The sequence below is a fragment of the Dipodomys ordii genome, unplaced genomic scaffold, assembly GCF_000151885.1.
Source record: "Dipodomys ordii isolate 6190 unplaced genomic scaffold, Dord_2.0 Scaffold31, whole genome shotgun sequence".
NCBI classification, from domain to species: Eukaryota; Metazoa; Chordata; class Mammalia; order Rodentia; family Heteromyidae; genus Dipodomys; species Dipodomys ordii.
In genome coordinates, this window is record NW_012267247.1 from 4,657,611 (window position 1) to 4,674,502 (window position 16,892).

The following is a 16,892-nucleotide window of genomic DNA, read 5'->3' on the forward strand; positions in this document are numbered from 1 at the left end:
CAAAGTGCTTCCCTGGGGGAAGGGGTGCAGATGCTCTCCTCCTCTTCCTCCCTTCATTTTTAGACCCAGGGCAGAAGCCAGGATGTAGTACATATACCAACTTTGCTCTAGTGACATCAATGGTAGGTGCCAGGCCCTGTTCTCATCACCCTGGGTCTTGGCAGTCAGGCAACACATTCAGAGACCCCTGGGAATTTGCCTGCCATAAGTGGCTTCTCCCCAGTTTCCTGTCACCTTCCTTTCCAAGGACTCAAGAGCCAGTGAGAAGTGGAGCTGGGGCTCAAGTGGGAGAGTGCCAGCCTTGAATATGAAAACTAAGTGAGATCTTAAGGTCCTGAATTCAAGCCCCAGTACTAGTACAAAAAAAGCCAGTGAGAGAAGAGGATTAAACAAACCAGCTCCCTTGCCCTGGCTTTTCTGAGCAAACCTGGTTCTTCAGCTGGGCAATCTCCCTCTTGCTGGGGGCATTGTTCTTCAGGTGGTCCAGCATGATCTGGGCATCTGCCAGCAGGGCCTTGGTGCGCTTCAGGTCTTTCCGCAGCCGTTTCTCTGACTCAAAGTCTCGCTGATTCACCTGTGTAGACATGAGCAGTGGAGTCCTGGGTTCTGCCACTGGGAGTCCTGTCTTCCCTCAGCCCATCCCTCCTCCTGCCCTCATCCTCAGACTCCCCTAAACAACAAGGATACTAGACATGTTAGGATCACGCCAACCAAGAGAAGCCTGGGTGTGCCAATGTATGGTGTGTGCTGCCCGTCCCACAGTGTGAATAGTGGGTGCTGCATTCCCAGCTTACTGTCGCCCAGACCATCCTCAGGCCAGTGGGGCAGGCAGCTGGTGGGCTCAGGCAGCAGAGGGGCCCCACATACCTGGTCACTGAGTGTGGCAAGCTTGCTCTCCAGCTCCCGCTTCTCACGCAGCGCCTTCTGCTTGTCCTCGTATTCTTCTTCGAGCTGCACCTCCATTTGTTTTAACTGGTGTGCCATGGAGACAGAGGCTCACTGTCCCTTTAATCCAGGAACAGGCAGTCCCCTCCCCCAAAAGGTCTCTTATCCCAGGAAAACAGTGAGGCAGAGTTGAGGGTAGGTGACCCTAGGAGGTCAGAGCCCAGATTCCAGGTTCCTAAGGTTTCACAGCAGCTGGGAGCAAGGAGGATGGCCGGCCACACAGCGGGTACCCCACCCATAGTAGACCTCACACAGGCTGGGGACCTCTGTGGACAGGCTGGCTGGTAGCAGGCAGTCCCAGAGCAACACAGATGAGTACAGAGGAGGTGCAGAGGGAGGAAGCAAAGGTTCCTCAAGAGCTCAAACTCTTAAGAGACTGAGGGACACAGCTCAGCCAGGCTCTGGAAAGGAGATTCCTGATCCAGACTGATCCAGACTGATTCCTGATCCAGATGGGGTGGTTAAGATAGAGAAACAAAGCCTCTCTCACTTTAAAGTGGTGACAAGGGCATAGGTGCTCAGACTGGGCAGGGGAGCGTCCAGATGTCATACCTTCTTCTGACATGACTGCCGAGCTTCCTCCACTTCCTCATCTCGACTCTCCATCTCCTTGGAATGGGTCTGCCTCATCCTCTCCATCTCCATCTCAAGACGCAGCTTGGCCTGGAGGTATAAGGAGTAGCACTGGGATCCTTTCCCAGCAAGGCTGTACCCCAATGTACACCCTTCTAGGCTTGGGAGCAGAGCACAGCTCCACTGCCAGTCAGTCCCTTGGCTTACTTGCACCTTGCTCCCTGGCAACGGGCTTGTCCAGAGAAACCGCACTCCCTTATTGGATGTCTGGCCCAGACCCAGAAAGAGACTGCAGAGTGTGGGCACAATCCTGCAGCTTTCCTCCTGGGCCTGCAGACTCTAGTCCCCTGAACTGACTTGGTGGCTTGGTACAGGCTGGGTATAGTCTTGGCCCTCTGACTGCCCCCTGCTACTGCTCAACCAAGTCTTGTTGTAAAAGTCTGAAGAAAGCGTAGTTGTCTCCAAACTGGCTGTCTCACTTTAGATGTTTTTGGAAGTGAATGAATGAAGACCTTACTATCTCCCAGTCCACACCCTGGATGAATGGTGGGGTTGGGAGTGCTACCAGCTGTGCCTCCTCCCTCCCTTGGCCAAGCCTCCAGCACCTGTTCCAGCATCTGGATGGTCCCCGCCTGCTCGTCCAGCTCCTCTTCCTGATCCTTGACCTTAGCTTCCAGGTCCCGGAGTTGCTTCTTGACCTTGGCCAGAGAGGCTTCATCCTTAGTCTCTTGGGAAGAAATGTCCTGCAGTTCAGCTTCCAGTGAGACAACCTTCTGGGTGAACCCAGCGATGTCCATGTCTTTTTCCTGGAATGAGAGAGAAAAGGCTATGGTGTAGCTGTCCCCAGTCTGTGGAAGGGACAGGGCTTAGAGGGTGAGTGGCCCGGTACCTCCAGTTGCTGCTTCAGGCTAAATGCCTCGGCCAGGAGCATGTCCTTCTCTCGCTGCAACTTCTCCCGTTGCAGCTTCTCCCGCTGGGTCTCCTCGTTTGCCTGTGAGAGCTCGCTGTCAAACCTGTGAAGGAGTACAGTGGCATCCTCAGATATAGGCAGGGTCTGAGTCCCCAGGACACAGAGCACACCAGCAAGTGGTGCCGTGGATAACATGAAGACAGAGTTGGGGGAAGCATGCTGCTATAATTTGGGAGCAGGGTGACATGAGGCAGGGTAGGGGGGTATGGGACATTTGGGGATTATAGACCAGACTACTGAGGTCTTATGAAGCAGTGAGGCCTGGGCTGGGGAATTTCATTGAGCCAGTCCTTCATCAAGTGAGATTCTAAGAGCCACACTCTGCTCTTGGGAAGGAGACAAACAAACTCCTCTACATCTTCCCATTTAACAGATCAAAGGAAGAGGGGGCAGAATGAGTACAGAGTGGACATCAGGATGGGTAGAAATGAATGTTCTCCACAGTTCAACTCATCAACTGTAAGTGAGGCTGCTTGTTCCTGCTCTACCTCTTCCTCAATAGTATCCAGGTCACCACCATGACCTCCCATGCCAGGTTGGAAACCAGCATTCCCACTAGGCTCAGCTGGCAGCATGCTCCAATGGTTACGCAGCTGGGGGGCCTTCTTCTTCACTCCTCCACCTCCCAGCCTCCATTTCCCACCCAATGATTCTAAGTAAGGAGCAAATTGCTGAAATCCCTCTTAACACCTTCCCTGCATAAGCTAATCAGGTTCCTGTGGAAACTGAACAGCCTCCCTCCCAACTCCAAATCAGAAAAAAAGTAAGAAAACTCCAGGCAGCTGAAACCTAATAAGTTGCCCAGCAGGGAGTGTGCTAACGTGCTATCTAGGCTGAGATGGCATTGTCTTGGGGTGCTCAGAAAGGGGGGGGCTCCTACTAAGGATACAAGCCTTTGGACAAAAGGGCAAATTGGGGTAAAACAACAGAAGTGGATCCCCATGTACTGGGGACAGAGACAGACAATTCTTTCTGCTTCTTAGAACAGTACCCAGGGGAGAAGGAGGTGGGGAGTCAGGAAGACCCAGGATAAGCCTCACTCACTGGGAGGAGTGGGGGCTCCTCTCTGCCCCCCTCACTCCCAAGGTCACAGAGTGGGGTTACAATTCACAAAGGCAACTGATATCCCTACCAGGAGCCCTTCCCTGCAGAGGAGAAATGGGCACTGTTCCCGCTCTCTAGGGCACCCTGCTGTTCCCAGGGTATGTGGGTTCCTCAGTGCCACTAATAAAGGCATCCCACTCCCATCCACAGCCAGGGAAATTAATTTAGATTGGATTTTCTCCTGTGAGGGCTGCCCCCCTCCTTTGTGTCATTACCATAATGAGATGGAAGTGGCACGGTAGTTTAATGACATTAGTCAGGAAAGTGTGTTTGTGTAGCTGAAGCAAGAGTGAGCTACACAAGCAGGGTTGGGTGGGGGCAAGGGGCAGGGACAGGGACAGAGGTAGAGACACAGGAGTTCCTGGACAGGGCTTGGCTAACACTTATCCTTACTAGGCCTATGACAGGTAGACGTAGGGTAAAATGCATTTTAGCAGAAGCCTGCAGTGGAGACCCAGTCTGAGTCCTCCCTGAAAGTCTCAGCGGGGAGACTCCTTCACATGCCAGAACCAATGTCCATGCAGGTAAGGTTCCTGGTCAAATGTAGGTCATCTCTTCTTGCATCCATGGAGGGAAGAGGGATCTTGGTCTATGATTCCTCTAGAGCTCCCAGAACCCAGGGCAGTGCTACCCACCTCCTCTGTTTTTTCTCCAGTTCGTGGTTTCGGACCTGCTGGCCCTCCAGATGCAGCTTGGTGTCTTGTAGCTCAGCGGTTAGCCGCTGGCACTTCTTCTTCAGCTGCTGTAGTGCTCGCTGACTCTCATCACTATCTGCTTGCAGGTCCCCAAGCTAGAGGCCAAGATTGGGAACAAGATCAGCAGCCATTGATACGCCCAGAAACTTCTTCTTCAGTAGAGGTAAGGTGAGGGAGGTGGGGGGTAGGTGACAGGAAGAACCAGGGATGAGGAATGGGATCATCCTGGGAACCTAAATGCTCTAACAGTAGTTTGAGCATCATAGGACAGGTGAGCATAGCAACCTTCCCTGTTCTTTCCAGGGCTCACCTGGCCTCTAGCCATTTACAGAGCCAACACATGGCACAGTGCCCCCAGCCCTAGGCCTCAGCAACCTGGCCAGTCTCACCCGCCTCTCCAGCTGCCTCTTGCTTTGCTGTTCCACCTCAAGCTTGTCTTCCAACTCTTGCTGGAGCCGCTTCTTGGTGAAGTCCACCTCTCGCACAGCTCGCTCATACTTCAGCCGCCACTCACCTCCTATAGGGTTGGGGGAAGATAACAGAGGTGCTGAGAGTCCCCAAGAAGGAGCAGAGCGAGGAAGAAGGAGAAGATATAGCCAACCAGAGGGACTCAGTGGGTCGCTGGAATGATGGCTTTTCCCCAGGACAGAAGGAGCCACTAGCAGGAGGAAGACTTAAACGGGATGATGTAGGGACAGGCAGCCCTCAGACATGGTCATTATTGTGGTTGTTAATCCCCTGTGCTTGTCTTTCTAGGTTCTCATCTATTTATTTTACTTTAGTCTTATATAATAGCCCACAGAAGAAGCAGGTCTGGACAAAGCTGGGGATCAGGGCTACGCAGGGAAGGGCATCAGGCTTGCCATTCCGGCCACAGTCTAGCTTCACCATCTCAGACCCACCTGTGTCATCATCATCTACTTCCCCGTTGATCTCAGCTGCCCGGATGAGCCGGGCCTCCATCACCTCCATTTCCATCACCTCCATTTGCTTCTTCAGTGCATCATACTGGGTCTACAGGAAAGGAGTTGTGAGGTATGGTTCTGTGTTCCCCACTTGTCCCACCCAGTGACCCTCACCACTACCATGTCCTGTACCACACTGATCACATGCTTACCCAGGACAGACAGGAAGCTGGGCTAGTATGGAAGATGCTAAGTGGCTCTGGGGAAGCAGACTACAGCAGCCACTTGCCTGCACCCTTACCCTGGCCCTGCCCTCACCTGTAATTCCTTCATCTCTTTCTCGGCTCTCAGTCTCTCTGCTGTCTCTGCATCCAGCAGCTGGGAGGCGGACTCTCCTGTGTTACGTTCATCCGTCAGCTCCGATGTCAGCTCAGAGATCTGCAGTTGGGGGAGGGGGTCACCACCAGTTGAACTGCCTCCCTCCCTCAGCCTCTGTGGGCTGGGGCACCCTGCCACAGTAGACTTGTCTGTCCTGGGCCAGGAGTCAACTCACCCGGGTCTCCAGCCGGTCACTGTTGAGCCGCAGTTCATTCCGCTCCTTCTCCACCTTCTCAAGCTTGCTCCTCAGCTGCTGGATCTCTTCCTGGAAGGAACAAAGGGAGCAGAGTAAGAAGGCGAGAGGCCTGCACCCTGATACAGCTCCAGCCAGCACACAAGGGGGAGGCATGGCAACAGCCTCTTTCTGGGGTTTCTTTCTCTAACGCTTTCCCATAAACTGAGGATGTCTGAGATACTATCCTAAGAGGCTGCTCAGGGTCCAGCAGCACTCTAGAAGGATACTTATTTTATGTGCACAGAATGCCAGCTTTTTCCTCTTTTTTTTTTTTTTTTTTTTGGTGCTGGTACTGGGGCTTGAACTCAAGGCCTAGGCACTGTCACTTTCACTCAAGGCTGGCACTCTACCACTTGAGCCACTCTACCTCTTCCAGCCTTTTTGCTGGGTAATTGGAGATAAGAGTCTCGTGGATTTTCTTACCTGGGCTGACTTTGAACCTTAATCCCCAGATCTCAGCCTCCTGAGAAGCTAGGATTATAGATGTGAGCCACTTATCCCAGTTCTCTAAACTATACAAAAGAACTCCTTGAGGGCTGAGGCATAGCTCAAGTGGTAGAGTGCCTGCCTAGCAAGCATGAGGCCCTGCGATCAAACAAACAAGTGAGCCAAAAAACCTCAAAGAAACCTTGGAGTCCAGGGTAGCCAGCAAGTGCCCTCCCAACAACCTAGCTGCCCCAGGAAGTTACATACGTCTTTGTTGCGGATCTGCTCCTCTGACAGCTGTACTTCAATTAGGGGTCGCACAGTTGTAAAGAGCTTCCACCAGGGCCAGTCCTTCACCCCTTTGTTCTTCTTGATGTTCTTCTGTACACAGCGAATGGCCAGGTCCTGGATCTGTAGTTGGGGTGGAGATGGCACATGGCGGAGCATTTAGTACCCCAATCCCAGTCCAGCCATGGATCCTTGCCACCATCTGCACAATACCTGGGTCTCTGACCTCCTGACCGTGAGCCAGACCCTTCTCATGTCTCACCTGGCTCCTGACTCCCTCCATCCCTCAGAGGGTGGGCAGCCCTGGAAACACCGCACTGGGCACTTACTGCTCCACCGTCATTAGGAATAATTTCGTCTGCTTTATTTGCTGCCTGATTATTTCCAGCACCCTGGCCTAGCTGTGCTATAAAACCTAATCTTGCTGAAACACAAGAGGCGGCAGTGCTGGCTGTTTTATGGACTTGCTAATAAGAAAAGGAGTCGCTGACACAGCTCCTTAATCTTCATGGAGCAGCCCATGATCCAGAGCCCACCTTTTGCCTGGGCTCTGCTTCCACCTCCTCCCCCTAGCCCTCCACATAGCCCCCCAACTAGGCCACATGGCATACCGGGTACTCCCCACCCTGGTCCAAGCATGCCCGCTTCCTCTCCCGAGCTGATGAGAACCCATGACCTCACAAACTCCTGCCTTTGTGTCCCCCAACCCCTCCAGGTATCTGGCTGTGCCCATCTAAGCTGGAGTGTCCCTAGAGCAGCACCTTTCTCTTCTTGAAGTGCTGACGGGCCAGGTAGCCCCTGCAGGCCGCCTGGAACAGGGTTAAGTGCCTGCTGGTTTGTTCGTCCCGCTGCTCCTCTAGTCGTGCTAATGTGCCCGCCCGGAAGAACACCTGTGAGGAGAAGCAATCAGGGAAAAGCTAGAGACTGGGCAGGGGCATCCCAGGGAAGGAAAGGAGGGATAGCTGTTGGCCCAGGGAGGCTGCAGGTCAGGCAGGCAGTGTGGCCCAGGGTTTGGGAAGAGCTTGAAAATTCACTTGCCAGGGAGAGGTAGGGAGGAGCCCTGGGCAGGTTGAAGGGGCAGGGACAGGCTAGGATGAGAGGTTGTAGGTGGGGAGGAGCTAGGTTAGGAAATCTAACTTCAAAGACAGATGAAAGGTAGGGAAGCCAAAGGGATGACAAGTAGGGCAAATAGGGAAATGAAGCAGTCACTGGTTAAATAGGGAGAAGATACCCTTTAGCAACATCTGAGATGCTCCCCCAGGACTGACAACTATAATGTCAATGCCCCCTGTGCCACACCTTACCACAAGGCCCAAACACTGCTCCAGGCACCTGAGATCAGTCAAAGAGGATGATGGCAGATGTCTGGGTGCTCCTCCAGGAAGCAGTGTGTGAAGGGAGAAGGAGTATGCGGGTGGTGGGACGCACCAGCCCTGCTCCTGGCCCTCTTGCTCAGTTTCATTCCAGCGATTTCCTCTTTCATGTCCACACCCCACCCCCAACCCCAGGTCTCACCCTCTCATGAAGAAGCCAGTGAGGTGGGTGGGAGCTGGACCTGTCATACAGGTTTGGGGGCTAGAGGGCAGAGGAGTAAGGAACCAGCTAGGCATCCCCTCCCCCCAACCCTTCCTCTCAGTCTTTTGCTGCCTGGAGCTGGGGCCTAAAAGTTCCCTAGTAAGAGGAGTAAGGAGGAGTCAGGTGGTTAAAAAAAAAAACAAAAAAGAAGAGAGTCTGGTATTCTTGAGAGAGGACAAAGAAACACAGCTTCCTGTAGGGAAGGAGGGGAGAGGGCTAAACCTACTGTTGAGAAAACTTTGGGCTCTCCCATGGTTCTCAAGGCTGACCTGAACCTCAATTTCCCATAATATATGAGCCTGAAATTTCACCAAAGACGAGACAGTCAAGTCACCCCCCCCCAATTCCCTGAGGCAGATAAACATGCCTGGTTAGCACCCACAGCCATCTAATCACAACAGAAGGTTGTGTCAGCTCCGGGCAGAGAATGGCGCAGCAACACAATATGAGGAAGAAGAATCTCCAGTCCAGCAGCAAGCCTCAAACCTCTTTTGAAGTATATTTTTCAGTGTCAGGTGAAAGGTCCTCCTCTCCAAAAGACCCATACATACAAATTGTAGTGTCAGGCTCCCTAAATCCTCTTTGAACCCTCAGGGCCCTGTGGGCTCAGAGGAAAACCCCTATTCTGAAGCAACATGAACGGAAGCACCTTGCTCATCAGCTAGTGCCTAACCCACAGCTGGCAAGCCTAGAGCTTTCTCTCCCAAACTGGACAAAAGCAGACAATGAACCTTGCTCCTACTCTTCCCAGGAGTACCAGTGGGCCCTGGGCCTCACCTGCTCCAGCTGGGTACCTGGGAGAATTCAGGATGCACTATCTCAGGATAGTGGCTGGAAAAAGTCCAGCCTGTACAGGCCTGCTCCTGCAAAATACATGTCTAGAAACCAGCTTGGAGGGTTGCCAACTCTAGTACCCGCCAGCAGTGGCCAGGTTAAAGGGGCAGAAGGCCACAAAAGAGCTCGAGTGAGACCTAAACTGGGAGACGCTGAGTGGCAGAAGTCTGACTGCCTCAGCAAGAAAGACCAGCTGGTAGCGCTCAAGCCTCAGGTGGTGGGTGTTGGCCAGAGACGAATATAACATGACAGAGTAGAGATCAGAACCAGAAAATGAATCAAAAAAAAAAAAAGATGGGCCACAAATGAACACAGACAAGGAGAGGGAAAAACAGAATTGGAAAGCAAGGAACCAAGGGCAGCGGGGACTTGGCGAGTCCAAAGGAAAAGAGAAAGCTAAGGTCAGCACAGCCAGAGATGAAAAGACACAAAGACACAGAGATGAAGGGGAAAGAGATTCACAGAGAAGGAGGGTCAGGAGAAACCAAGACTGTGACTCCAAATGCAGAATGCAGGACAGAGAAGAAGTATTACACCCCGCCTATTTTGCAAGCATTCCTTCTACCTCATACTTGCCCATAGTCCTGGGGGGCCAACAGTCCCTTTCCTCCCTATTGAGGGAAAAACAGGACCTGAACCCTTTCTCTACCTCCTCCTTCTCTTCCCTCTACTTCAACCCTGGAGCACATACGCAGACACCGCCTGTCCAAGCTTCTCAGTCTGGGGCCAGAGTGTGCAGGACTCCCCGCCTGTGGAAGACTGCTCAGCTGATGCTTTGGCATAGAATGCTGTGGTACACTGGCACCCAGGGCCGGTAGTGTCTGCCTTTTATGTATCACGTTCCATTCAGATGAGGAGTTGAGCCTGTGGGCAGGTGGTGGTGGCACAGCCTCACCACGTTCTTGCTTGTTCTCCACCCTCACAGCTCCAGATGACTCTTCACCAGCTCTGCCTTCTGTGGCATTCTCCCAACTGCCTCTGGCTTCTCCAGCCTACCTCCTCTGATCCCAGCACTTCTCCCCCCACTCTCCACACAGGACTCAGATCAAGTTCGGAGCCACCTTTCAATCCATTCTCCCTGATATAATTGGTGTTCATGGCCCTGAGCAAGCCAGTTATCCAGCAGATAAGAGTTGAGTTTGCTGTACCTGGAACATCTCTTCTCCCCAATTCCTGGCCCTGAAGAGCACAGCTTTGAAGAAGGATCCCGAGTAAGTGGAAGGGGGCTTAGAAACAAGCCTCAGAAATGGGGGCCACTGGGAGACTTCTGAAATTTAACCGAACAGGAAGTACAGGTGGGGAGGACCAGCCATCTGCTCAGAGCCACCAGAGTCAGGGCCTACTGCAGTCCCATGGTGAGCCACTCACCCGGCTCAGCCCCATGCAGCAACTGCTCTTCTCCAGGTCCAAGGATTCCAGCAGCTCTTCCACGGCCTGAGGAGAGAGGTGATGATCAGGGAGCTCACTGAGCTCCTCCCCATGTCCAATGACTCATCCTTGTCCCCTACCCAGCCCAGGCAGCCTACTATTTGTTCCATGAGTTCTTATTTTTAAAATTATCTTTCTTTATTTACTTATTTTTGTTGGTCGTGGAACTGGAACTCTGGGCCTGGGCGCTGTCCCTCAGCTCTTCAGCTCAAGGATAGTGTTCTACCACTGGAGCCACAGTGCCACTTCCGGCTTTTTTTTTTTTTTTGCTTATGTGGTGCTGAGGAATCGAACCCAGGGCCTCATGCATGCAAGGCAAGTACTCTACCACTGAGCCACCTTCCCAGCCCTTTTAAAATTATCTTTAAGTAGATGCTATAACCTCTTCTTGTGTCTTCCCCTCTTTTTGTCTCCAGGAATCAACTATAAGAGGAATAAACTGTCTTGCTGGGGAGCAATAAGAGTGAACTTGTGAAGATCTCAGAGTGGGAGGCATCTAAGTTAGACAGAGCACGTACAAGGAAGTGGAACTGTGGCTCAAGTTGAAGAGCACCAGCCTTAAGTAACAAAGCTAAGAGACAGCACTCAGGCCCTCCATTCAAGCCCTAGTACCAGAAAAACAAAAAAGAAAACAACAAAAAGAAAAAACTAAAATCAGGGCATGGATGGCATCCTGGAGCTGTGTAAGCTCAGAATTTAGACACAAGAACCAGCTAGACAAAAGAGGAGAGATGGCATTTCAGGCAATGTGATCAATAGGAGCAAACGCCCTAGAGTCCAGGAGAGCTGAGTGCCTGGAGGGGACCTCAAGTGCTCCACAGTGATTGGAGAGAAGTGGGCAAGGGAGGTGCTACAGGAAGGGGGAGGAAGGAGGAGAAACCAATGTGGACCCCTGCAGGGTTCTATCCACCAGGAACCTAAGCACACTTTGTAGAGGTCACTCCTCAAAGCAAGGAAAACAAGTGAAACAGCACATTTGGGAAAATGGGGTTGGTTTGACCATGCTGGGTGTGCAGAGGAACACAGATGGACAAGTCTGGAAGGCAGTGCCTGGAGCTCAGGAGAGGCCTAGGCTCAGGTATTGATCTGAGAGTCATCGATATATATGCGGTAATTGAAGTGATGAGTGGGAGTGAGATCCAAGAAGAGGGAGTAGAATAGAAAACAGGCAAGGGGAAAGTGTTGAAGAGAGAGACCTATACTGAGGGGCTGAGGAGAAGCAAAGGTGTTCAGAGAGAGCAGAAACAAGAGAAATCAGGAGTAATAGCAAAGAAGAACAGCAGAGACTGTTTCAGAAATAAGGAAGCCATCAGCAAAGTCACATGTTGTCTAGAATTCAAGGAACAGAAGAACAGACAAGTGCCTATTGGCTCTGGCAACATAGAGGGAATGGGGAGCCCAGTCCCACCATGGCAGGCTGGGAATGAGGCAGCTGAGAGTGAAGTATGAGCAGTAGCTGAAGTGACACTCAGGAGAGAAGCACTGATGGTGGTCCAGGGCAGGAGACTGGCTGCATGGAAGGAGGAGGCTGCATGGAAGACTCCTTCCTGACTACAAATCTGTGAAACATTTCTCCATGGAAAGAAGGGAACCAAGAAAAGCTAAATAACAAGAAAGGATGAGTTATCATGGCTGGAACAGTCTCTGGGGAGCCAGCAGGGATGGATTCCAAGGCACAGAGGAAGGAATGGCATCAGAGGGACACCGCTCCTGCTGAAATAGGACGGGTGGGGGAAAAAGGAGGCAAAAGAAGAGAAATTCAATAATGGCATTCTTGTGAAGTGGATCCTTGATTTTATTAGAGTTTAGGGGAAAGGTCATTTGCTGGGAGATAACCTGGGAAGGTTCAGTGCGGGGATTTGTGGAGAAGGAAATTGGGTTCTGGGGCTGATGAACACAGGACATGCTTGCTTGCGGGGCATCTCAGGGGCTACTCTAAGCCTAGGAACCTTGAACCTGTAGAAATTCAAGTCCACAGAGTTGTATAATTTTTCTCCCATAGTTTTTGGGAGCCCCTTCAGAGTAGTGGTTTGGTAAGGCAGGAGCTACGGGAGGCTCAGGAAAGCTGAGGGTGAAGGAGACCGAGTGACTGGTGGGTTGAATGACAGTGTCAAGGCTGAGTGGAAAAGGAAGTGAAGTCAGAAAGGTATTGAATAAAGTGAGGTCAGGAAAAGAGAGGTCTTCATGGTGTCTCCAAAGATTAAGTATCCTGAGAGGATACAAGATGGATGCCATGGTCAGAGAAAGCCATGCGACTATTTAAAGATTCTGGAGGCAGAACATTTCCAGGGATGACAAGGGCAGCACTTGTGTAGCCCTAAGTGGGAGGCTGGAATGGAGGTCAAGGGGCAGCAAGAAGAGGATGAGATGAGGCCTGAGGTGGGCCATTTATATCCACAACCAGGTTTCCCAGAGCATAGCAGGCATGAGAATGAAGAGCTCTTTCAGGCCTCCATAATGGTGGGTCTGTGATTTAGGCAATGGGAGAAGGCCCTTGGGGAAAGGCTGAGCAACAGTGTGGGGTTTCCTGCCCCCCCACCCTCGCCACTACCGAGTTCTCTCTGGAGAGTCTAGTGGATGCCTTATGCCAGCACCAGAGAAGGAAGGCTTCTTTGTCCATGGAGCCCTTTGGCTACTGGAGGAGCTGCCTCTGGGGCTCAAGGAGGCAGCCTAGAATAACAGAGACACTGACTCTACAGTGAATTCACCATTCTAGGCTTGTGAGAGGCCCAGCAACCTCATTATCCCCACCCCTGGCACTAAGAAAGGGTTATCATATCAACCTTTCTCCTAGAGATTCTGGCCTCACACCTGGGTTCCTCTTATAGGAACCACATTCTGTCACAGGGGCCAAAGCTGAGGGGCCCAGATGCCATCAGTGAGGCATCCAAAACTACTAGCCTTCATCAACCACTCTGGAGGGCCTGGCCCTGCTTACCCTTAGATAATGTCTAGCTCACCCTGAGCAGACATCCTCAGTTCCAGCTTGCAAAGATGGTACGGCTCCTCTTCAGTTCCTATAGTCCTGCCTTCACTCTGGTGTCATAGTGTGATAGCCCTGTCCCAGCCCTGCTTGGCTCTCAGCAGAGCCCTCAGCAAGGGCCAACCTACTCTCTCTCCAGCCAAGCAAGAGCGTGGCTTTTTCACTCAAGGCTGGTGTTCTCTCACTTGAGCCACACCTCTACTTCCAGGTTTTTGCTGGTTAATTGGAGAAAATAGTCTCACAGACTTTCCTGCCCAGGCTGGCTTCAAACTGTGCTCCTCAGATCTCAGCCTCCTGAGTAGTGAGGATTGCAGGTGTGATCCAACAGTGCCTGGCCCCAGCCTGTCTCTAGGGGAGGAAAGGCAGTTTTTTTATGGGGTTCTCAGAAAGGGTAAACAGGTTACAGGGAGCTTGGACACCCAGACCTACCCGCTTTTCATCCACCACGATGTAGTTGCGCCCATGTTTCTTGGTCAGGTGTGGGGCCAGGACATCAAAGCGACGGCGGAACTCGGAAAACACCATGTGGTCAGGGTAACCTAGAGAGAGAACAGCCCAGAGCTGGGTCCATCAACTCTTCACCTGCTCCCAGCAGGCCTCCAAAGCCAGTGGTGCCCAGGTGGGGAGTTACAAATGTCAGGAACTGCAGGGGTAGGTAGCTTGTGCTTGGGGCAAGCCCAGAAAGGACAGAGGAAGGTAAAGACATCCTCAGGACCATCAGCTGTTCCACAGCAGGGCAGAAAGGTTAAAAGGGGAGCAGGTTCCTTTAAAGAAAAGTGAGCGCCGGTGCTGGTGGCTCACGCCTGTAATCCTAGCTACTCAGGAGGCTGAGATCTGAGGATCACGGTTCAAAGCCAGCCCGGGCAGGAGAGACTGTGAGACTCCTATCTCCAATAAAACCACCAGAAAACCGGAAGTGGCGCTGTAGCTCAAGTGGTAGAGCGCTCGCCTTGAGCTGAAGAGCTGAGGGACAGCGCCCAAGCCCAGAGTTCAAGCCCCACGACCGACCAAAAAAAAAAAAAAAAAAAGAAAAGTGAGCAACCACTCAACAGGGTGTGCAAGTGAAAGGGTGGGTGGCTTACCACCGGGAAAGAAAGTTAGGGTGTCAGGGGGACCACTGGGATGCTTTCTAGCATTCAAGTCTATGACTCTGTGATACTGCAGAGATCAAAGTCTGGAAGATCTAATAAGAAAAACAATGGGTCTTCAATCATAGCTGAAAAAGAGGGTAAGGTCTGGCCTTGGAATCCAGGCCCTGCCTCTTATAATCATGTGGCCTTGGACAATCATCCTGAGTCTTAAGGTTTTTGTTTTGTTTTTTCTTCTATGTGGCATTGGGGTTTGAACTCAGGGCTAGTCAAGTTCTCTACCACTGGAGACATGCCTTCATTGCTTTTCCCTTGAATTTGTTTTTAAATAAGGTTATGTGCTTTTACCCAAGCTGGCCTCAGACTTCTCACCTGTGCATCCCAAGTACTGGGATTACCAGCATAAACTACCATATTTAGCCATAAGCTTCACTTTCTTCACCTTACTTAACTAGTTAGTTATTGGTGCTGGGGATCAAACCAAGGCCTCACACCTGCTAAAAAGACACTCTCCACTGAGTCACAAGCCCAGTCCTATTTTCACCTTTAAATGGGGGGCCCAAACACTTATTCCACATGGTAGTCATGGAGACTAAATGAGAAGATATGCAGAAAGTGCAGCTAGACTCACTTGATGGGCGGTCCCTGAAATCCTTTCCTGTCCACTGTCCCTTGAAGCAGAATTTCAGAAAAGGCTGCCTGCTCTACTCTGACCTTGAGTTTTACACCAAATGACCAAACAATAAAATAAATCCTTGGTAGATTCTCTTTCCTTAAAGAATTTCTGAGTTTGGGGTCAAGGGAAGAGTGAGATGGCTTCTTGCTTGGAGCAAGGTTGAAGCAGTGGCCAGCAGGAGGTGACCCCAAGTCACCCTGAGTCCATGTTGGAGGGTCAAGAGGTCCATTCCTATAGAGTCATAGCATTTCAAACTAGAAAGGGGTCTAGACCAGGTCCACCTCAGCTGGCCTAGAAAGGGATGGGCAGCCTTGCCTGAGGTCTCACAGGCTGCAGCTGAGGCAGGGCTGGACTTCACACCTGGGCTGCTGACAGCCAGCCCAGGGATCGCACTGCCACACAGGCTAGCCAGCTCTGGGAAACCCTCCAACTGGGAGATGAGGCTGATGCATGTGCCTGATAATTGAAACAGGAGGCGGGGGCCGCTGAGGGGCCAAGACAAAGTGAGCTATTGATTGTATCTGAATTGCAATTAAATTGATGGGCCGGGATAGCAGGTCTGGACGCCTGGCATCTTAATTAATCATCAGCGCTATCGATGGTGGCTGGGGGTGGGGGAGACCGGGCCTGCTGCTGCTGGCCTCATCGATCTGCTTGTTTGAGTAAAGCACATTGATTTTGGTTCAGAGCGGTAACAATCTGGTTTTGAAATAATAAACACCAACTCCATATCAAGACGTGGGGACAGATCGATGATTTATTTAGAGCAGGGCAGGGAGCCTGCTTCCTGGCTTTAGCTGCTGAGGAAAAGTGACATTGCCCATGGGGATTTCTCAAGGGGACCTGGCTGTGGGTGGGTGAGACCCCACCTGCTCTTCAAGCTAAGGGGGGAAAAAAGCAGAAACCTGGCAACTCCTAACTTCTTGGGCAAATAAAAGCCCTCTAGAGCCAGATTACCTGGACAGAAACCAGCTCTGCTACTTATGAGCTGTGTGACTTAGGGCATACAACATAGCCTCTCTGTGTCTCAGTCTCCTTAACTTGAAGATAATAGTTTCTACCTCATGAGGTGGGTAGAAGAGTTGAGAACAGTGCCTAAGGAGCTGTAAAGGCTCTGAGAATGGTAAGTACCAGCACTGTAATCTCTGATCACTTCTTCTAGCTGGGTCTATAAAAATGTCTGTGTGACCTTTCCTGGGAATCTTAAATACTTCAGAGAGATTTAGCACCTGGTGTCCCCCTGGGCAGATAGAACTGAAAGGGCACGGAGTCTGCTGCCATGGGCAGTAGATCTGTGCACACTGGGGAGGAGGGACTAGGGGGAGATGTAGGAACAAATGATAGCATGTAGGGAGGAGAGGGAAGGGGACGAAGAGAACTTGAATGAGGAAAGGAGAGGAAGAGAGAGGTCACAGGATGGAGAGAAATAAAGAAAGGAATGGAGTTGGGCACCTGTGGCTCACACTTATAATCCTAGCTACTGAGGAAGCTGAGATCTGAAGAGTGCGGTTCAAAGCCAGTCTAGGCAGGAAAGTCCACGAGACTCTTATCTCCAATTAGCCACCAGAAAGTGAGAAGTGGCACTGTGGCTCAACGTGGTACAGTATTAGCCTTGAGCAAAAAAGCTCAAGGACAGTGCCCAGACCCTGAGTTCAAGCCCCATGACAAAGAAAGGGGTGGGGGGGGGGGCGAGAAGGGAAGGAAGGTAGGTTGCGCTGGGAGAGGTGAGAAGAAAGATCCTATATGAAGCACTACGGCAGAGAAGAGCATGGGGAAGGAGACATAGAGC

General features: G+C 51.6%; 1 protein-coding gene across 10 annotated transcripts in view; it reads right to left on the bottom strand.

Annotated features, from left to right (window-relative positions):
- The window catches only part of Myo18a (myosin XVIIIA), a 93,240-nt gene that overhangs the window by 16,823 nt on the left and 59,525 nt on the right, over positions 1–16,892 (bottom strand). For all 10 annotated transcript variants that reach the window (XM_013016481.1, XM_013016475.1, XM_013016471.1 and 7 more), the window contains 14 exons: positions 13,769–13,878; positions 10,297–10,362; positions 7,281–7,409; positions 6,499–6,642; positions 5,746–5,835; positions 5,511–5,630; positions 5,190–5,301; positions 4,677–4,804; positions 4,228–4,382; positions 2,408–2,531; positions 2,124–2,324; positions 1,498–1,608; positions 868–972; positions 428–574 (listed from right to left, as the gene is read on the bottom strand). In XM_013016481.1, the coding sequence (XP_012871935.1) occupies positions 428–574; positions 868–972; positions 1,498–1,608; positions 2,124–2,324; positions 2,408–2,531; positions 4,228–4,382; positions 4,677–4,804; positions 5,190–5,301; positions 5,511–5,630; positions 5,746–5,835; positions 6,499–6,642; positions 7,281–7,409; positions 10,297–10,362; positions 13,769–13,878 (1,742 nt within the window). The remainder of the gene's footprint in view (positions 1–427; positions 575–867; positions 973–1,497; positions 1,609–2,123; positions 2,325–2,407; positions 2,532–4,227; positions 4,383–4,676; positions 4,805–5,189; positions 5,302–5,510; positions 5,631–5,745; positions 5,836–6,498; positions 6,643–7,280; positions 7,410–10,296; positions 10,363–13,768; positions 13,879–16,892) is intronic.